The following is a 22,990-nucleotide window of genomic DNA, read 5'->3' on the forward strand; positions in this document are numbered from 1 at the left end:
TAAGTAGAACTGCATCCAGAACACGGAGTAATTAAACTGGCCAATTTGTATTTTTAGGAAGAATGCACAGCGTTAAATTATTTTTCTGATTTTTCTTTTGTTCAGCTGACGTATGTCTTGAAGGTGTTTCATTTCCCTTCGTGTCCTTAAAACCCGCTTCTGTATTTAACCATGCCAGTACTATATTACGGAGAGTAATCCCTCAACAAATCTGCATCTGAACTGCTCTTACGGCAAAAGCGGAGCAGGAAATAAAATTCAGGAGGAAATTAGCTGTGAATTGATCGTACAGCTCTTGACAAGAAAAAGTCTCACTTCCGGAAAAATTTTTGATTACGCCAATTTCTTAGCATGCAGATAACATCAGTTGTCTGTAATTGCTCTTGCTCTCAATTGCTGACTATGGATTTCTTGCAACAGATATATTCAGTTCTACTTGACGTTCCTGGCGACTGTAAACTGAAATTATGTGCATTGTTAATGGGAAAGAGCGTAACGGCATCTAGTTCTAAAGAACGGGTCTGAAACTGTGCATTACTAGCGATTACTCAGCCATCGAACAAAAATGATACAGAAAGGGAATTTACATTTGAAATTAACCTCCGTAAATTAGCACAAACTTGCGATGTCATCAATGACCGTTGCACTTTGGAGCATTAATTAGTTTTATGAATATAAAATACGTAAATTTCATCATAGATGTATCATTACATGCCTTGGCAACTGATTCCTTATAACTAACTAATATTCCCGCAACATCATTGAATGTACTGTCATCAGGTGCAATGGACCGCACAAGCCGTGTGGCAGGCTAGACACTGCAAGTGCCCCGGCTGTTATTACATTCTGAGTACAAGTAGGAATGGCTACAGGAAAGTGTTTTGATTAATCCTTAACTCACGAGATGTGGTCGCTCACACTGTGCGAATATTTTCTAACTCTCCCTCCAAGGTCAGTTCAGACGGAATGCTTTTACACTACCCCTGCTCTTATTAAATCGCCTACCCTACAATGTTTTGCTGTCGGTTGCATCGTTGCCTTCTTTGTTTGGAGTTCACACGTGTTACGGACAAATGCTGGGGTCCCCTCGACCGCGTCTCGTAAACTACTTACGGTTTTCTTCGGTATAGTACAAAATATGTTCGCAGGAAGCGTTAGTTTTAACGGTCCTAAGCTTTATGAAATTGTTAGTCGGTGGATGGAAGCAGATACTATAGATGTATATCTTGAAATGGACGGAGAAGACGACGATTTTACAATAGGCAGTGATCACAAGTCTGCTAGCTACCAAGAAAATCATTCACAGGAAGATCTTCAGGACTATTTTGATTGGAAACGTTTCGTTTCTACTGTAAAATACTTGAAGTATTAGTTAAAATCAAATGTATTCTGAGTGGTGCTACTGAAAAATGTGGATCGCGTCATTACATTTTAAATTTGCAGACTTTCTTTTTGTGTTTAACGAGGAAAGTTACTTTGTGGAAGCTTAAACCATGGAATTTAATTTTATGTGAAGATTTGTTTCCTACAGAGATACTATAATTTATCGTAAAGTAAAATTCAGTTCCCTAACAGCTTGTTTATCTGTACTACCTAAAAACCGCACAAAAGCTTGTAATTTTGTGTGATAGTAAAGTACTGCAGGCTTCATTCAGTGCAATAAAATCAGAAAGGAATATTTTTTTTATTTAAACACCAAACAACAACTGTAAAAATAATTGTTATATAACTTAAATTAAAACTTCCAAATAATTTGCGCCTTAAACCTCGTAGTATGTAGTATAGAAAACTCATCTCGTATGTTGAGAGTTAAAAAGACCCACTTATAAACCCATGGCACTTTTATTTTAACAGTATCTGACTTCATTTATCAACGAATTAACTTACTATCAGTGTTGAGAAAAACCTGGGTACTTTTCAAAAGACGAACCCTTTGGGTAGAACTGATTTGTAATGAATTTTATTGGATTTTTGGAATTTTTTTCGTGTTGACGATTAAATAGTTCAGTTTAAATTCCTATGCTAAATTTATTCAAAAACTAACCCATTCTTACATCTGCTTTATTAGTTCCTCGTTTCTTGCCCTGCCATTCCTGTATCCATAGCGAGATCTTCTCCACCTATGGGCTTGTATTATCAAAATTAAAAAATAATTTACGAGAGAAAAGACATGAGAAATTACTGGAGATTTATAAGTTTCTGCATGCTTCCAAAAGGAAGTAAATTGTACTTTACAGTCAATACTATTCTGGAAGGGTAAATGTTACTTAACTGTGTTTCTTACATTGCAAGAAAAGTTAAACACAATATTAATAAAATGAAATCTTGTGACAGTTAATAGATGCTTTCAATAAATATGATGGCACTTATTAATTTCTGTGAAACTAGCTATGTAACATTTTGTATGTTAATTACATTTTCATAACTAAATACAGATGCATTTTATTGTATTTTAGCGGTTTTTAAATTTTTTATGCTTTTTTCTGCGTCTGTTTAAATAACAACAACCGTGTTTACTATGACGAACACTTGGTCTGTAAGCTTAAATGAATATTTAAATGCACCTCAATCAACCAGTTTCCTGTCACTGAAATGACCGCTTGGCCTACGAAAAGTGTAAATGCGCTCTCTTATAAATGAAGCAGGTGCCATAAGGAAGCTTGGTTCACATATGTGGGACAGATACTTTCTCACACAAAGACTGAATAGGTTAAATAACAGAATAAAAACTGCAATGCTTTTGCGCTAGCTGCTTCGAAGATCTCAGTGCAAACGTGGCTTTAGCGAAGTGACGGAGACCATTCTTCAAGAGAACGTAAGGAGAGGCTTCCGCGAATGTCTTCAGTAGGCCGTCGACACCGCTGGAAGCCATTTGCGTGGTGTACTTTCTTAGAAATAAAATATTGTTTTTGGTTTTCAGTACCGGTAATGGCAATGTGCAAATCTATAAGTTTTATTTTGTAAATATCCTTTAAGCCCTATAATAACTAAATAGAAATGTACGTGCTGCATCCCATAAGCTACCATGTGGATTAGTGTAACGTAGAGTCTAGAATAGTAACACCATAGATCGCTTCAGCAGAACTGTGGTTGAAACCTAGTACAACGTTTGAGCTGGGAACACATGTGACGGTGGTATTTACATAAGTTAATGTAAATGAGTGTTCTGTAGTCAGAAATCATCAAAAACCTCAACAAACACAACAAACCATGACATGCCGCCAAGAACACGAAGCGTAACTTTTTAAAATAGCGAAGTACGTTTGAATGGCAGATGTTGTCGCTAACAGTTTCCTGCTACTCAAATTAATCGTAAAGATCATTCATTACTGGTAATTACAACACGATTTAAATATAAAATTTGAGAGGTGTGTGCGCGTTGTTTCAGAAATACCAACCACATCAGAGGTGTACGCGAAGACAAAAACAGCCGTGTATAGAGTTATGAAGAGATGTTGCCATAGAGACGTTTACAAAATCGCGTTGTCGGCACGCGAAGCAGCTTCACCCAGCGTATAAAAACTGGCCGCGACCACGTTTCTTTATCAGGATACTGTTCTTATACATTTATACATTACGAATATTTCTTTGTGCGGCTGTTGTACAGTTTCAAAGTGAACTCAGATATTATACTGATAATGTCTGACAAACCCGGCATTACCTGGGTATCGATTTTGCGAATTTTCAATTAGAAACGAAAACAAAAAAGTACCTGTCTCCATAGTGAAGAGTCGAAAAATTTTGATTTCTACTTATTCGTGAAAACACCTTTGAAACTGTACAACAGCCGCACAAAGAAATATTCGTAATGTATAAATGTATAAGAACAGTATCCTGATAAAGAAACGTGGTCGCGGCCAGTTTTTATACGCTGGGTGAAGCTGCTTCTCGTGCCGACAACGCGATTTTGTAAACGTCTCTATGGCGACACCTCTTCATAACTCTATACACGGCTGTTTTTGTCTTCGCGTACACCCATTGGGGCTTCGCAATTGAAAACTGTCAAAAGCGCTGCCAGGTGTCAGGGATTTCCGTAAGTTTCATAGACTACAGGAGTGTCTTGGTAATAAAGAATGCACGTCGCGACATTTTGTTACGTATCTCAGTGTTAATGACGCCATATACCTTGAACTGCGTGTCGGACAATGATGTAATTGTGTAGGAGCATTCAGCGGCATATGCCTATATTATCTGCGAAATGTGTTGAGAACAGAATCATTAACAAAGACGTAATAAATTTGGACATCATGCATGACGCGGCAGTCTTTCACGCATCTCAGTGTTTATGACGTCATATCTCTTGGTCTGTGTGTCATATAATGATATAATTTTGTACCTACATTCAGTGGCCTGTCTGGATACTGTCTGAAAAATATGTTGCGAATAGAGTTAGTTGAAAAAAGCAGTAAATTTAAACATCATGCACAATGCTGCACTTTTTCACACATGTTTAACGGCATGTCTCCTGAACTGTGAGTGGCCCCATGATATCCTTTGACAGGTACATAGAGTGGCCAATGCGAATACTGACAGCGAAAACTATTCCGTATACAGTTAGTCGTATAGAGTAATAAATGGAAACGTCATATATGATGTGGCCGTTTTTCACGGATATCGTTGTTTATGACGTCATATCTCGTGAACTATGGTAGGCAGGTGGTCCTTACCCCCAAGACGATTGGTGACTGTTAGGGATATGTGTACCAGAATTGATTGAAATTGGTCCAGTGATTTTGGAGTACATGTGAAACCCACACACACACACACACACACACACACACACACAGACACACATTTTTATAATATGTATGGATGCCAGAACAACATTCTAATGCCCATGCATAGATTACTAACGCTATCTCACCCGAAATAATACCTCAGATGTCGTCACACAGCACACACTTTTTTATCATTGAGCACAACGGTTAATAAAGAGCCAGTATATTCGTATCTCAGTATACCAGAAAATACGAGAGTAAGCAGCTTTACGAAAGAAACTGGCACGGCTTATTTGCTCTAGTCTCACGCTTGTAGCGATCGGCAGTGCTACGGAACTGTTTCTCCATGTACTCATGTTTGTATGTGCTCGTGTTTATACGGTGGATTCAGAAGTTGAGCATCTTAATGAGAATTTTTCGACAGCAATCAGAGATCTCACGCCTCGCATGTCTTAGCTGAACTCTATGTGCAGTGTTTGAGCAGACATGGAAAAGACATAGAAATGACTGTTAAACACGTCTAGTTAAAAATGAATATGCTGAACCTCATACAAATCCACATTGCGAATTCTGCATATATTCAACTTAACAAAACTAGATTATAGCGTTGGGGGCATAATGTGAAATCCAAACTAACCTTCTCGTTTTCATAAAACATTCGATGGGAGAACTGAATGCAAGAGAGAACGAATTAATGTGGTAAATAAGGCACTGACCAGCTTCTCAATACTTCTTAATTCGTTACAACTCCACGCTTACTTCACTGTGTGAACTCGTGTGAATACAGGGGATAGGCAAAATAATGTGTACACATGTACTTACTTGGCAATGGTTTATTAATAAGGGGTTGGAACCCCGTTTGATCGTAATACAGCTGAAATTCTTCGTGGAATACAAGCATTTAACATTGTATAGTCCCTAGTGGAATGTTATGCCACTCTTCGATCAGAACCTCTTCTAATTTCTGTACTGACGAGGGAGACGGAAATCTGCTACGAAGTATGCGCTCCAATACCGCCCACAAGGGTTCGATAATGTTCAAGCCCGGTGACTGTGCTGGCCAGGGAGGACGTTGCAGTTCAGTTGCATGCTCCTCATACCACGATTGTACTGTCCTGGCTGTGTGAATGGCTGCATTATCATCCTGAAGTATGCCATCATTGTTGGGGAACGACATTTGAACCATCGGGTGCACTTGATTACCTAAAGTGTTCACATAATCGATGTCAGTAACTCGGCCTTTGAGCGTAACCATTGGAATCAAGTAATAAGGATTGTACGCTTGTTTTGGCGTTTTCCAAACGTAAACCCGGCCCGATGTTGGAAATAACGAAAACATTTCCTCGTCGGACCATATGACGTGTTTCCATGATCAGCCATCTAGGATTTGTGTTCTTGACATCATGTTTTACGATTTTTTGCGTTGGTTGTCGTCATTAATGGTTTCGGTGTAGCAGCTCGTCCGTGAATATTCGCATTATGGAGTTCTCGGCGGACAGTGTCGATAGAGACGGGGTCTCGAAGATGGCTATTGAGCTTTGTAGTCACTTTAGGTACCATAGATTTGTGTTGTTTCGACACAATTCTTGTTAGCGTACGGCGATCTTTGTCATATAGTTTTGATTTGCGCCAAATATTACGTTTACACGATGACGTCTTTCCATGATTTGTGTAGGCTGTGATGACTGTTGAAACAGTTGCTCTTGAAACATTCAATAAGACAGTGGTCTTGGTTACCACTTCGGCCACCACAGTCTGCACTCTCTGGAACTCTTTTTGGTCTTTCATTGCACGTCGAGCTCGGCCTCTGAATGCAAATACGATGTGTGCACTACTCGTAAACATTCTGCACTGATGCCTAGTCTGTACTGACCAAGCACACTCCAGCACGACAGCCTTACCTGCATTGTTGACGATCAAATACAATCATCCTATTACTACCACAGTTCACATTATTTTGCGTATCCCCTGTATATCTGCGTGCGACGAATACACTACCGCGACCTAACTTACTGGAGACAGTCGCATAGAATTACGCGCACAAAAACTTGGAAGGGTTTTTACCGGCAATCTTGAGTGCCGTGAAAGTTATCAAAAATCATGATCCTCCATTAAACAAAAGTGGTTCATCAGAACTGTCTTTTTGTTCTAACACGTCTCCGGTGGAAAACATGTCCTTGATACTACAAGCACTGTTCACTCAGGTCCACCAGGTAATGTGACGGCTGACTTCCTCTCCAAACAAGAAGCACATGGCAAACTCTGTAACCGGTGCCTGTAATTAGCTGGTAACCAACGGCCCGCCAGAGGCGAGGCTTCCGATGCAGTGGTTAAGAAAACAGTTTACAAACGTAACGGAATCGAAATGCGATGAAGGTGGCTAGTTAGAAATCTCAGGGATGATTGTAAAAATGATTATTATATATCTCTGAAAAGGAAAACAGGTGACGAGAAAATGAAAGATCCGACGACAGGCACCTCTCACGCTATACCAAATGCAAGATCCTCAAGTTAGAGCATTAGGTGCTTGTAACCTTAGTAAAGTACGTATTTTTCTTCTTCCAGACTGAGCCTCCTAACCTCGCTATGAAGATGAGCAAGGTGGGCAACCAGACCAACTCCCAGGACCCGCAGGCGGTCAACTCGCGGGTCTTCGTGGGAAACCTCAACACCTTCCAGTGTTCCAAGACCGACGTCGAGAGGATGTTCCAGCGCTACGGCCGGATTGCCGGTATGTACGTCTGGTTATTTCAATAGTCTTTTCTTCGCACCGCTCTCCTAACTGGTTTAATGTGGCCCACCTCGATGCCTCTGGAATCGACCTCACCATCTCACAGTACTCTCCATCCAACGTCCTCAATATACAAGTGTCTGTCTCTTCCTACTGTTTTTGCATTCCGCGGTTCACTCTGGTATCTTGGAATTATTTTTGTGTGATGTCTTAACACATGCACAATCATCCTTTGTTGAACTGGGCATTGGCTGAATCACTGACTCTGTGGTTTCCGATGTGCTCGATTAGCTTGCTGCTAGCTGTTGGAATTTGCCAATCCCTAACACTTCAACTTGCAGGCATGGGGTTTCATTGCAGTATAAAACTGTGACTGAATTAGTTACACAGCATGCAAGGATAGAGAGTTAAACAAACATAATAAGAAGATAGACATGCAGAACAAAAGCCAACACAGTCGTACTGTCCAGTTGAGAATTACGCAAAAAGTAAAACTAATAAACAACGATAATGTCCACTGGGCAGAACAGGCACTTTCTCAGAAATATTCTTGTGAATCTTCCATAGAAATTTTAAATAACAATCTCTCTCTCTCTCTCCGTGTGTGTGTGTGTGTGTGTGTGTGTGTGTGTGTGTGTGTGTATACCATAACCCCTCCTAAACCACTAAGATCGAATTCACTCAAATTTGTTCAATGTACTACTTGTTATCTGAGCAGAGGTACTGAGGGGTAAGATCCACCTAGTCCTCATAGGGAAAGGGCAGAGATAAAAAATGTTGGTAATGCCTAGCATCTAGGTTGCTCTGCACAAATTTCATGTTACACGAACGGTATTGGAATGTGTTCGACAGTTTATCGGTGCATATGGACATGGACAGACAGAGAGGGGGGGGGGGGAGTAAGAGATAGACAGAGATCAGGGCAAGTAATGGACATAGGGAGTACAAGATAGAGAGGGGCAAGAGGAGATGGCGTAGGAAACGATGGACTGAGAGAGGAGGATGATGTATAAACTGAGAGGTGGTAGGAAGAGACGGGCAGAGAGTAAGGGTGAGGAGGTGATGGTCAGAAGAGGGGGGGGGGGGCGAATGGTGAGACAAGTTGAAAAGAGGCTTACTGTGAGAGGGAGAGAGGAGAAAGGATGGACAAGGAGAGGGGAAGGAGGAGGTATATGGAGAGGGATAGGATGAGGAGATGCTCACAGAAAGGAGGAGGAGGAGACAGAGTCAGGTGGAGAATGACACGGACAGAGAGACAGGGGAGGTGGGGGAGGTGAAGTTGGTAGGTGAAGGTGGAGAGCTGTAATGAGCAGGTGAAAATGGGAAAGGTGGGAGATGGATATAGCGTGCGGGGATGCGGATATGAACAGGGAGATGGGGGAGGAGGAGATGTATAGAGTGAGGGGTAGTAGGAGATGGACAGAAAGAGGCGGGGAAGAATAGATGTGTGCAATATATGTGCCGTACATGAACACGGACGAAATGGTGTATAGGAGGTTAGTGGAGTATTGGCACTGTCTCTATTGCAGATAAGGTAACAAACAATATAACTGTTGTTCTGTCGGTAGCCACACTATAACTCTTGTTCTGTCCCTAGCCTGCTACTGACATGAAGAGTGCGTTTGAATGCCGGATAAGGCATAAAGCAGAAGTATTGCAAATGAAAGTTGGAAAGAATAAGATGCCATCAAGAGGATAAGAATTGTGGTGAACTGACTCCAGATATAAGCTCCTTACTTCGCTTGGCTGCGAATTGTGAGGAGAAAATGGCGGCATAAGGCAAGCGTGCAGCTTCAGAGGCCGTGAATCACCAATAACCTCTCGGCTCGCTTGCTGATTATAAATATTGTTCCACATGATTTAATATAATCTAGGAATACTTGATTTCTTCAGCTTGCCAAAACTAGCTGAGCATATCTGTATTCAACGGATAGGAATGGACGCACTGTGCTAACGGTCTACGTGTCTCCTTTACTCTACACGGGATGACTCATGTCTACCGCATTATGATCAAACGAGACAAAGACATCGAGTGAAGATGAGACAAGATGATTTCGGAGAAAGATGACATGACACTTCAAAACTCTGCTAGTTACCAATTTTCTAGTGACAATGGCGCTAGTTGCTGCATCCACCCCCTGTGCCTGTCACGAACTGTTTAGAGGCATTGATTTGGCACTTACGTTGTGGGGGGGGGGGGGGGGGGGGGGAGGGAGCTCCCATCGAACTAGCTGCATTCAAACTTCATGGGTTGGTTGGAGAGGGGGCAGGAAAGCTTTTAACTAAGTTGCTTGCAATCGACGAGTCAATGGTAGCACCTCGTTAGACGCCATATTGTGGATTTTAATTAAGCAATTAACAGCTAATGCCATCGAGTTATTTCGATAGTAATTGAACGTATAAAAGTCACACATAAAGTTTTAATAAATCTAAACTAATTACTATATCGAAAATTATGTAAATATCGTCAGTTAATTATTACTGATTAAACAATACGGTTATTGACGAGAAGCTCCCGATACTTGATGTGCTATCCTGTCCTCCTTCCAAGTCAATGTTTTGCACAATTCTTGTCCTCGACCTTATGCAGGGAACCTCTTCATTAATTTTCAACGTTCTTCTGCAGCATTAGACATCAAATTCTTCGATCCGCATCTTCCTCCAGTTGTCCCACAGTCCACATTGCGATGTGCAGCTGCAGACGTACATTCTAAGAAACTTCTTCCAGAAAGTAAGACCTATGTCTCGTACCAGTAGCCATCGTTCAGCGAGTAATGCTTTTTTTGCCTCTGGTACTCTGTTTATTAGATCCTCTTAGATTCGATCGCCATTCGTTATTTTGCTACCAATTTAGCAGAATTCCTGCATTTCATCTACCACGTGATGTCCAGTTGGGTTGTTCAGTTAATCTAGAATCGCATTTGTGCTGCTCAAAATTACTTTCGTCTTCCACTGGTTAAATATGTGTTTATATTCTCTTCTCATTAGCTTACTCATTTCCTTAACAGCTACTATAATTCTCCCCCTCTTTCACTGAGGGCAGCGAATCTTCTCGGTTATATAATTCACCTTTACTTTTAATGCCACTCTTTCAACTTCCTTCTATATCTGTCGTTACTTCTGTGATGTACAGCTTGAACAGTAGAGTACATCTAATTCGAGCAATTCTCTCTCGATCTCCTGCTTTGATTGTTTTATTGTATGAACAGAATTTATCTTTGACACAACTTTTCTTTGCATATAACGTACCAAATAGTATGATTGGGGACATTAACAAACAGCTTGTTTGCTTCACTAGCACCGGAGAGGGCCACTTACAGCTGTAAGTGCGAAAAACAACCGACACTAAGCTTCAAGCCTGAAACACGCAGCATCAGGCCTTTTACTTTGTGTATGGTTAAGGCATAACAAAGGTCAATGGGAATTGTACACGTTAAAGTGAAACGGCAAATTGTTAGGAATAACCAGGATCCGAGGTATAAAAACTCGCTCACCTGCACCATTTCGAGCCAAAATTTTCGCTTCTATGGCGTTGTGTTGGAGAGAAGTAATTTTAAGCCTCGGTGAGTGAAGGGTTCTGAGGAGCGAGATAATGCGTGATGCTCTCGATCAGAAGGAGTTTCCGTGGAGCTAGTTAAAACCTGATGTTCTCAAGCCGTAGCGACTCTTGCCTCACAATCTTCACTGGATTTTTGAGACGGTATAGTCCTCAATATTTTAGCCATTCTGGTATATTCAGGGGGACACAAAGGATTTAAAAGAATATTTATTCCTAAAAAAAAAACAACGAAATCAAAATGTAATGAGTAGGCACACATATCACAGAGCATACTTCGTATATCATATTTTTCTTAGCAAAGAATGTAAATAAAGCCTATGTACACAGGCAAGGCAATGCCGTTAAATTTTTAATACGCAAATCGAAATCATTACATCCGTATACCCTAGCTAAGTAAATTCAATGTTTGTTTGTACTTGTGTAGATAAGATCGCAGCACTTACTTCAGTCACCAACGTAAACTTCCGAAAATACAGCTGTCACTAAGTTAAAAAAAAAGTAAATGCAGCATCTATTAGTTCTTTGCTGTACTACAAAACTAACAACGCACAGTGTTATATCTTTGGTGTACTATGTCATGATGATTAAACATCCGAAATACTAAACTGAGTAGACAATTTTAGATGAAACTGTAAATTACGATATCTTATTTTTCTTCTTCCGATTTTGATGAAATAAAGCCTGTATGTTGCCCCAAGCTACGCTAAAATGGCTTGTGAACACCCCACGAAAACTCCTCTAGTAAGTTTGGTAATTAGTGTGTTCAGACAGACAAACAAACAGACACAATAATTTCAGATAAAACTGTAATCACAATATCATTTTCTCTGAGATACAATTTTGATGAAATTAAGCCTGTACTTTGCTCCAAGCTACGCTAATGTTACGTGTGAAAACACGATCAAGATTCATCTTACGTTTTGTAGTTTTATTATTAGTATAGATTACCGTGTTCCATACAGCTTGTTTTCGTGATAATTTACTTCTTCCGCTATTTTAAATTGTCTACATTTGTCCCAACAAGTATAGAAACACAGAGAAGCTCAAGAGTATAGTGTAGACGATTGGTGATCTATAGAATACATTAGTTGTCTGTGTGAATTTTTGTATGCTTCACCACGTTCCTCTCTTCACTCTGCCCCAGTCTTCTCTCTCCTTCACATATTCCTTCATTCCACCAATCCATTAGTCTCTCGGTCTTTCTGTAGGTCTATGGCCTCCTACTGTCATCTTCTGGACCTGTCTCGTTACTCTAACAAGCTCATACAATAATAATATTGTATTTTCTGTGGTCTCTTGGATGAGCTTTTCTTTTAATATTTCTCTCCCCGTCCCTATCCAGTCTAGTACGTCCTACTCTGTTTCTTCGATATTTCCTCTCACAAGCCTGTATCCCGCTTTCCTATCTTCTTTCTTCATTACCCAAGTTTCTGATGCCTATGTGAGTACAGGAGTATAGTACGTTCGTTATAGCATTTGCTTTCCTTTTGGCGGTCTTAGCCTCTGCAGGAAACCATGCGCTTGCCTTCCCTGTTCACTTATCACCTAATCGTTTCTCCCGCTGTCTTCTATTATTCTTCACAGGTGCTTTCTTTAGTACTCGCCACGTGATACGTGTATCTGTTCCCATTGTCCTCTTATTCCCCACTTTCACCACCACTTTACACTTTATGCATTAAGTTACAGTCCATAGTGTCCAACCACTTCGTCCCATACACTTAGCCTTTGTTGTACCTCTCCTTCTGCGCTTCCTCCGGCATTAAAACGTCTGAAAACGGCGTTACTGTCATATCTTCATCTCGTATTCAAGCTGCGATCCATGTCGCTATCTTATTCGTAACGATGATGAAAAATGGAGTGAATAGTGCATTCTCTTGCTTCATCCCATTTTTTTCTGTTCAAGCCAGTCTATCTTCTCTCCTCCTACTTTCACACAACTTACAAACATGGCTCAAATGGGTCTGTGCACTATGCGACTTAACTTCGTAGGTCATCAGTCCCCTAGAACTTAGAACTAGTTAAACCTAACTAACCTAAGGACATGACACACACCCATGCCCGAGGCAGGATTCGAACCTGCGACCGTAGCGGCCGCACGGTTCCAGACTGTAGTGCCTAGAACCGCTCGGTCACACCGCCGGCCACAACTTACACTTCCTTGAGACATTTCCTTCATTCTTCTCATAGCCGGGCTTCAACTTCCCATTTTCTGAAGCGTTCTTCAGTACGGTCTCGTTTTCACATTGTCATATGCCTTCTCAACATCCAGGAACAGCTATACTAAATTCTTACTACACGTAGACTCTCTTGGAACTGCTTTACCCTGAAAATTAGATCCGCTGTCGATCTTCCTGGTCTAAACCCATACTGGTTCCCTCCCCGTCTTCTTTCTGTTATCGCCCGTACTCCTTTTCCATAAATGTTTCGACTACCATGGCAACATGACCTTGTGGACCAAACAGGCGCCGGGCTGAGTGGCCGAGAGGTTCTAGGCGCTACAATCTGGAACCGCGCGACCGCTACGGTCGCAGGTTCGAATCCTGCCTCGGACATGGATGTGTGTGGTGTCCTTGGGTTAGCTAGGTTTAAGTAGTTCTAAGTCTAGGGGACTGATGGCCTCAGACGTCCCATAGTGCTCAGAGCCATTTGAATCAAACAGGCTAGAGGCTACGATAGGTCCTATAAGGCAGTAGCGAAGAAAATACATGCAATATTTTTAAGTTTTATCGTGGATCAAAAGAAACTACTGGTTTTCGATGTAAAATTGATGTAACACCGTGAATACCTTTTTTGTGTGTAAAAATTGCAGTAAGGTGCCATCAGCTCAAGTTGTCAACTGACTTTGAAACTATTGAAATACCAGATACTGGAATTCATAAAAGTGTGAGCTCATCGACATCCTCAAGATAGTGATCTGTGGAATATTTCTTGTGGCTCACTGGCAGAAATCATCATATTTTTACCATAGTGAGTTGGAATTGCTCTGGAAATCAATAAATAGTGAGTGTTAAACAATTCGTTTCCCATTTGTATGTCGCACACATATGTTTGATAACAGAAATCATAGCGGTTGAGTGTGCAGACATTTATTTTGGAATTCAATAAATAAACAAAAGTAGTTGTAATGACAGATCACAGCTTGATGCATATCCTTCGATTTGGCATCACTTGGGCTGCAGGCACTTCAGTTTTGCAGCTTATTCAGTCAAACGGCTAACCACTGACCCTCTGAGGGATGACTGGAACTCTTCCAAACCTTCTCCGTCGTAGAAGGCTTCGATGTTGGGGAATCGAACCCGATATCTATATATCAGTACGCAGAAGGGCCTGCTCGTAAGACACAGTATCTACTGATACAGATCGGTAAACACATGCCCAAATCTTAAGTAATTAAAGTGATTACAGGCTCTAAAAGGGTATACAAACGACGGATTCAACGTTCTTTTCGGAGAAAATCACTTAGCAGCTCGGAAAGTGGGCTTGTTTCATTGCAGATGACGCACAGTAATTGAAGGTCGTTCTTCGTATTTAAATCTTACTCTAATATAAATATTATTATTAATTAATTCAATGACGGGAGTGAGAGTCGCTGCAGCTGAATGGCTACTTGAGTTTATATTTCGCCCACCGCCTGTCGGGACTAAATTAGCGGTCTGGTGACGCACTGATAGCTGGGCAGTTTGGCAAAGCCGAGTGACAATCCCCTGCAGCGACTAGTGCAGTAAATTGAAATTAACAAAGCATAACACAGTTGATTAATCTGTCAACCGAATGAATTGAAAAGAGTAACTTGTTCTTGTAAGCCGATTACGCATTTCAGCATCCACAATGCAGCAGAATGATCCTCGTAAATGTTGCCGTTATCTGCCGATTTCAATCTGCGACCACAAACAGTTATTGCTGTCATTAAGACAATGTGATTGGTCGTTTTAGTGAAAAGTTTATGAAACTGGAAATACTAAATAGAAACGGATGTCCGCAATAACAGTGTCTTTCGAATTATGTCAATGCAACTTAAAGCGCTCTCGGTTTTCAAATATATGTGGTTTAGGATCTATATTGGTTTTTAAAAAAAAAATCAAAAACAAAAGCGAGGCTCTTTTCGTGTTGCCAGCGCTAATATTTTGATGGTGGTGGGTTGCGAATGTGTTTTTGTCTCCATTCGAGTGCTCACCTCCACAGTACAGTTTTCGAAACTTAAACTTCAGAAACTGGGCTGTTCATTGCATACGTGATGTCATTACACTAACAGAGGAGATCGGAGAAGGATTCCAAACTACGATGGTACTTCAAAAAGGAAGTTACATTTAATTATGGCAGGCCAAGTAGTTATTATTAAATATTTCTTGATGATTGGACCTGCAGTGAAATGTATGATTGAAAGGACATTCTAACTAAGGTTCCAGTATCACAGCGTAAAATATTGATTGATTATTACAATAGCTGTTTCGGAAGATTTCCATTTTCAAGTACGTCCTCCTGACGTATATATACATTGAATCGCGAAAGAAACTGTTATAGGCATGCGAATTCAAATACAGAGATATGTAAACAGACAGAATACGGCGCTGCGGCCGGCAACGCGTATATAAGACGACAAGTTCAAATGTTCAAATGTGTGTGAAATGTTATGGGACTTAACTGCTAAGGTCATCAGTCCCTAAGCTTACACACTACTTAACCTAAGTTATCCTAAGGACAAACATACACACCCATGCCAGAGGGAGGAATCGAACCTCCGCCGGGACCAGCCATCAGTCCATGACTGCAGCGCCCTAAACCGCTCGGCTGATCGCGCACGGCAGACGACAAGTGTCTGGCGCAGGTGTTAGATCGGTCGCTGCCGCTATGTTGGGAGGTTACCAAGATTTAAGTGGGTTTGATCGCGGTGTTATAGTCGACGGACGAACGATGGTACACATTTTCCCGTACGACCATTTCTCGAATGTACCGTAAATATCAGGAATCCGGTAAAACATCGAATCTCCGACATCGCTGCGGCTGGAAAGAGATGTTGCAAGAACGGGACCAACGACGATTGAGGAGAATCGTTCAACGTGACATAAGTGCAACCCTTCCGCAAATTCCCGCCCATCTCGATACTGGGCTTTCAACAACTGTCAGCTGGCGAACCGTTCAATGAAACATCGTCGATATGGGCATTCGGGGCTGAAGGCCCACTCGTGTACTCTGGATGACTGCACGACACAAAGCTTTACGCCTGGGCTGGGCCCTTCACGCCGACATTGGTCTGTTGATGACTGGAAACATATTGCCTCGTCGGACGAGTCTCGTTTCAAATTGTTTCGAGCGGATGGGCGAGTACGGGTATGGAGACAACCTCATGAGTCCATGGATCCTGCATGTCAGCAGGGGACAGTTGAAGCTGGTGGAGGCTCTGTAATTGTTGCGGGGCGTGTGCAGTTCGAGTGATATGGGACCTCTGATACGTTTAGATACGACTCAGACAAGTGGCACGTACGTAAGCATCCTGTCTGACCACCTGCGTCCATTCATGTCCATTGTGCATTCAGACGGACTTGGACAATTCAAGCAGGACAACGCGACACCCCACACGCCCAGTATTTCTACAGAGTGGCTCCAGGTTAGCGTAACGCGTACAGACCCAGAAACGTAAGGTAAAATGTGACATGTTGCTGGTTAGCGTATCACATTCTTTTACTTGTTAGTTTAATAGTAGTATATTCCTTAAAATTCGATGTTATGTAAATGTAAGTGCGCTCTTTCTGATGAATGAGTTTGATCTACTGGCTTTATCTACACGACAGCTTGCACTACTTGCATTAAGATGATTTGCACTTTCTTGCTGTTGGTTTTGTATTTCACTTTCTGTAAAAAATGTGATCAAGTAAGAATAACCTTACGATTTCCCCTAGAAGCAAGAATGATGAAATAATTTTTATATTATGTTCAGAATTATTGTGACTTTATATTGGAATATTTGTAATAAAACTTTCATAAGCCGATGTCCATATTGACTGGACATTGTGCACTCCTTTTTGTCTTACAAAGTGTTCATGGATTTTAAAAGTTTTATTTGTACGAGGGTAAGTCAATTATTATCCGCAATTTAGTTATATTTTTGTTTATTTTGGTAGTACTGTCGTGTTAAGTTGATGACATATGCTTTGTTTATTTGTTGTTATATCTTTGCAATCTTCAAGATGCTGGGTTCAGTGATCCGTTTTTTTTTTTGTTCGGAAGGCGTATCAGGGGCCGAAATTCATCGAAGACTTTCAGTACAGGACGGGAACATTGTTTTGCCACAACTGAGTGTGTACGAATGGATTGAAAAATTCCGAAATGGTCGCACAAGTGCTACGCACGATGAAGGAGCCGTACGACCGTTTACCACCACAAATGAAGAAATCATTGATAGAGGATTAACTATCTACTAAAGGGCACATCGTCTGCAGTTTATCCACAACAGACTTGGGTTTCATAAGGTTTGTGCAAGATGGGTCCCAAAACAACTCACACAGTTGCATAAGCAAACACGCTTGGACGTCTGCAAAACACATTTGGATCGCTATGTTATCGAATGGGATAACTTCTTAGACAGGATCATTACTGGTGACGAACCATGGATCCGTCATTACGTGCCGGAGAGTAAACAGCAGAGTATGGAATGGAAACATCCAAATTCGCCGTGCAAGGAAAAGTTCAAGACCCAACCGTCCGTAAGAAAACTGATGCTTACGGTTTATTGGGAAGCACGAGGTACAGTACTGAACATTATGGAGAAAGGCTCACAACAAGAAACAGTATACGTAACAGTGAGATGCTTACTGCCAGGCTAAAGCCTTGAATTCGACGCAAAGGCCGAGGATTGCTGTCAAAAGGTGGTGTGTTATTGCATGACAATTTCCGTCCGCATACTGCTGCCCACACAGCTGAAGCGCACCAGAAACTCAAATTTGAAATACTGGATCATCCTCCATATAGTCCCGATCTTGCCCCTTCTGACTATTACTTCTTTGGTCCCCTCAAATAGGCATTGAGGAGGCTTCGATTTGCCTCGGACGATGCAGTGAAAGAAGCGGTGCATTCCTGGCTTGCAGCTCAACCGTGAAGCTTCTTTTATGAGGACATCAAGAAGCTTGTACAACGATGGACCAAGTGCGTTGAAACGCAAGGAGACTATGTCGAAAAACGATGTTCTTGTAAGTTTTCTGTTTGATTAAAATAAAATTTTGTAACTACTCTGCGGAGAATAATTGACTTACCCTCGTATATACTACAAACAGGGCGACATGACGAGCGTTCGGACAAGGGAGGACAAAAGAATTTTAATAGAGCGTACGTAGATATTTTACGCCTGTCCATTTTGTAAACACTGTGATCTGCAAGCGAGATACAGCCGATAATTGCCTTTGGAGCGCTCTGCGATCGCATATACTACGTTGAGACACACGTACCTCTTGCACATGTCTCCTCGTTTCTGACCGTTCAGCAGAACTTTGAACTCGGCACACTCTACCTGGACGTTCCAAACGACGATCCGCGTAGCGATGACTTAACCTCCAGACTGTCTGCGAAAACGCCAAAAGAGCAGTAAAAAATTGATCTCACCCTCATATACAATCTCAGCGCCCGTCAGATGCCGATTACAATCAAGAACGCTGTTGAACGCACCGAATGTTGTGATCTGTGATGCTGATACGGGGACGGCGACAATGATGCTAACTGTAAATGTGCTCACGACCCTCCACGAATTGCTTGTGCCGAGCAAACACTCAGGATCTTGAAAGTGTGTCTTCTCTGAATTGCTCAGTCAGACTCCTAAGGATTTTGCCCGCTTCTAGGCTTTCCCCAGCGTGAAACTTGATAATAATGAGACACTTACCTCTTGCTCAGACCTCGTGATAACGACGGGAGGGATCGGTCCCACTCAACTACTTACTCAACTCGCCACATCTCCGCCCAGGACCGACAGTAAAGGAAACCCATAACATCTCACTCTCGCGCTCGGAGCCAAAAGTCGCGTTTATACTCGATTCACCATCGTAATAATAATAATAATAATAATAATAATAATAATACATTAACAATAATCCTGAAGATCAAAATAACCTTTGAAAACTCTCAGGTTATGGAAACACAGCAAAATTTCACCAATATAATACTAAAAATTTTCATCAGACTTTTAAACATCTGTTCTTTAGCAATACATAACAATGCAAATTGTGAAACATTAGTAAGATATATTGACTGGCTCTTAAAACCTGTCCAGTTACATCGGTTAAATTATAGATTCCTGCAACACGAGAAAATCTTGAGGAATGTTTCCCACCAAAGAGCTACAAGATTCATGGAGCCTGACCGCGCGGGATTAGCCGAGCGGTCTCAGGCGCTGCAGTAATGGACTGTGCGGCTGGTCCCGGCGGAGGTTCGAGTCCTCCTTCGAGCGTGGGTGTGTGTGTGTTTGTCCTTAGGATCATTTAGGTTAAGTAGTGTGTAAGCTTAGGGACTGATGCCATTAGCAGTTAAGCAGTTAAGTCCCATAAGACTTCACACACTTCTGAACATCATCATGGAGCCATCAAAACATTCAAGAATACCGGAAAATAACATTAATTCACCTGCTGCATAAAAATGGAGGCAAACCAATTGTCAACAATAACAGACGAGTGCCACTTCAGCTATCATATTATCTAGAAACTTTAGAGCAACAACTGGAAGAATATGAGGTTGGTTATGGAATGGGAAAATCCTGTGCGGAACAGGTTTTTAAATCAATAACTGACCAGAGAACGTTAGGCAGCAAAATAGTATCATTTATTGATTTCAAAGAAAGCATTTGATTCCGTAGACAGACAGGCAATATAATCATTGGAGAATTTGTTATGAAGGCAGAATTAACAAATATAATTTCGCGGAACTTTAAAAAATACAATATCTAACTAACGTAAAATTTATCGAAGAAGTATCTCAGCCATTTGAAATAAAAACGGGATTTCGAGAAGGGAACCACTTATCACCTTTACTGCTTAACTATGTTTTAGAAAAAAAAAATTGTTAGGATTTAATTTGGAGCTAAAATATCACGAAAGTTGACGAATAATTCTGGGAAGACATCCAGAAAATTTGACAGAAAAATTTACTTACATAAATCTGAAAAAATAACGAATGGGAATGGCCTCGAAATTTCAGATGGAAAACATGGTTAATAGAAAATACGAAAAACTCACCTAAATACATAGAAACACAAATACATAAAAACGGAGCGAATTAGCTAAATTTAAATAACTTGGAGAAAATATTCAGTAGAATGCACTAGAATTATTTGCAGTGGACAAAAGAGTTATAAAATGAAAGAACATAAAATTTGGCTAAAAATATCTGTGAAAAACATACACTTCTAGTAAAGCAAAGCTAAAACCTTATACCACAGTGGCAAGACTAGAATATTTATATGAATGTGAATGATTAACGTTGAATACTAAACTATAAGCTAGACAGAGCAGAGATACTCGACAGTTTATTAGAAAAATAATGGGTGCAAACATCAAATGTGTGGAAAATGAAATATAACTAGGAGATCCACAAAAATATGGGGAAAATATCAGAAGTAAAGCAAACCGGAGATTAATCTTCTTTCGACACTTCTAGCGAACGAATGAGAACAGGTTAACTAAACAAATATTCCTATATTTCCGGAAAAAAGAATGGAGAATAACAACGATTACAGCAACAAGGAAACACGTAGAAAGAAACTATATCAAAGGCTCATAAATAACACACAGAAACCTCTTCAAGAATAAAATACAAAATTTAGAAGATAATCAAGGCGTAACAAATTGGGGAAGACATGAACGGAAGGAAGAAAAAAAACAACCTGGGAGAAGATGGAGTGCAGGAAAAACGCGAAAATCCTAAAAAAAGAACAATTGAAGTTTTTACGTGATCCTAGGTGGTAAATACGAAGATAGAAAAAAAAGTAAAATAGTTACAGAGAAATTTTGTAACAATCATTGTGGACCTGACCTGTTGTTGCATATATTGAGCTCCTATGGAACAGGAAATCTGCGCTCAGAATCGCGACTCTTATTCGGTTGGAAACGGCACAGATTTCCGACCGGTGATCCACACTTAGGTTTTCCATGATTTTTCCAAGCTGTCCTGCGCGAATGGCGGGTTAATTCCTTTCAAATGTCACAGTAAATTTGCTTTCCTGTCCTTCACCATAGTGAACTTGGTTTTTGACGCTGATGACCTCGTAGACGGTGAACTCTCTATCCCTAACTTTCCTGGCAGGTGGAATCTATCACTCCGCAGCGACCTGCGAGCTGTTTCAAATCCTCCTGGCAGATTCAAACTTTTTGCCGGAGGCGGACTCGAATACAAAACCATGGAGTTTGTGGGTAATATTCTTACCAGCTGAGCTATCCAAGCAGGATTGATGACCACCCACCGTAGCTTCTCTCCTGGCAGTATCATTCTTCCACTTTTTGTACTTCGCAGAAGGTCTCCTGTTTGCACTATGAGAAGGACCTTCTGTTAGAAATGGCTGGCATACAGTTTTAATCTGTCAGGAAATAACTGAACAGTACGTCGCCCACCGCAGAGTTAAAAATTGATTCTGGGAAAAACCTCATAGGCTGTGGCTCACCATTTCTCCGTCACATCGTTTCTTCCACGATGTTTCCAAACCTTCTTCCTTCCTAAATCCTAAATTAATTCTGCATAATTTCTCTCCAGGAAATGAACGAAAATAAAAAGAAAGATATTCATAAAATGTGGTTAGAAAAAGTTTGCAAACAAGTTCTATTCGTGTGTGTTACGCGCAGAAGGCATATAAATACTCGTTTTACATACTGAAACGTCATTTTCTCGCTGTAATGTATGTTTATTTATGTTCGAGACATGTCTCATTTTTGACATTAAGGAATTTTCAGTGGATTTAATGTGAAATAATACACATTTGTTTTTTATGCTGTAGGTATAGATTAAAACGGTTCACATCGCCGTTTTTATACAGGGTGTTACAAAAAAATACGGCCAAACTTTCAGGAAATATTCCTCACACACAAAGAAAGAAAAATGTTCTGTGGACATGTGTCCGGAAACGTTTACCTTCCATGTTAGAGCTCATTTTATTACTTCTCTTCAAACCACATTAATCATGGAATGGAAACACACAGCAACAGAATCAGCGTGACTTCAAACACTTTGTTACAGGAAATGTTCAAAATCTCCTCCGTTAGCGCGGATACATGCATCCACCCTCCGTCGCATGGAATCCGTGATGCGCTGATGCAGCCCTGCAGAATGGCGTATTGTATCACAGTCGTCCACAATACAAGCACGAAGAGTCTTTACATTTGGTTCCGGGGTTACGTAGACAAGAGCTTTCAAATGTCCCCATAAATGAAAGTCAAAAGGGTTGAGGTCAGGAGAGCGTGGAGGCCATGGAATTGGTCCGCCTCTACCAGTCCATCGGTCACTGAATCTGTTGTTGAGAAGCGTACGAACACTTCGACTGAAATGTGCAGGAGCTCCATCGTGCATGAACGACATGTTGTGTCGTACTTGTCCTAGCAGCACAGGTAGAGTATCCCGTATGAAATCATGATAATGTGCTCCATTGAGCGTAGGTGGAAGAACATGGGGCCCAATCAAGACATCACCAACAATGCCTGCCCAAACGTTCACAGAAATGTCGCATGTCAACACAAGCACCGAAGTCAACATTAACTTCCTTCAATTGGGCCAACTGGCGGTGAATCGAGGAAGTACAGTACATACTGACGAAACCAAAATGAGCTCTAACATGGAAATTAAGCGTTTTCGGACACATGTCCACATAACATCTTTTCTTTATTTGTGTGTGAGGAATGTTTCCTGAAAGTTTGGCCGTACATTTTTGTAAAACCCTGTATTATAAGGGGAGTTCAAAAAGAAACGAGCCGGAGGCATAGTTACAGATATAAGTACCTGTTTGTTAGAAGTATTGACCCT

General features: G+C 41.0%; 1 protein-coding gene across 3 annotated transcripts in view; it reads left to right on the forward strand.

The window, feature by feature from the left end:
• Window positions 1–22,990, forward strand: part of LOC124612605 (RNA-binding protein Raly-like) — a 395,826-nt gene that overhangs the window by 221,951 nt on the left and 150,885 nt on the right. For all 3 annotated transcript variants that reach the window (XM_047140895.1, XM_047140894.1, XM_047140896.1), the window contains exon 2: window positions 7,284–7,449. In XM_047140895.1, coding sequence (XP_046996851.1) covers window positions 7,305–7,449 — 145 coding nt within the window. In that variant the 5' untranslated portion in view covers window positions 7,284–7,304. The remainder of the gene's footprint in view (window positions 1–7,283; window positions 7,450–22,990) is intronic.

This window comes from Schistocerca americana, chromosome 4, assembly GCF_021461395.2.
Source record: "Schistocerca americana isolate TAMUIC-IGC-003095 chromosome 4, iqSchAmer2.1, whole genome shotgun sequence".
Lineage (NCBI taxonomy): Eukaryota > Metazoa > Arthropoda > Insecta > Orthoptera > Acrididae > Schistocerca > Schistocerca americana.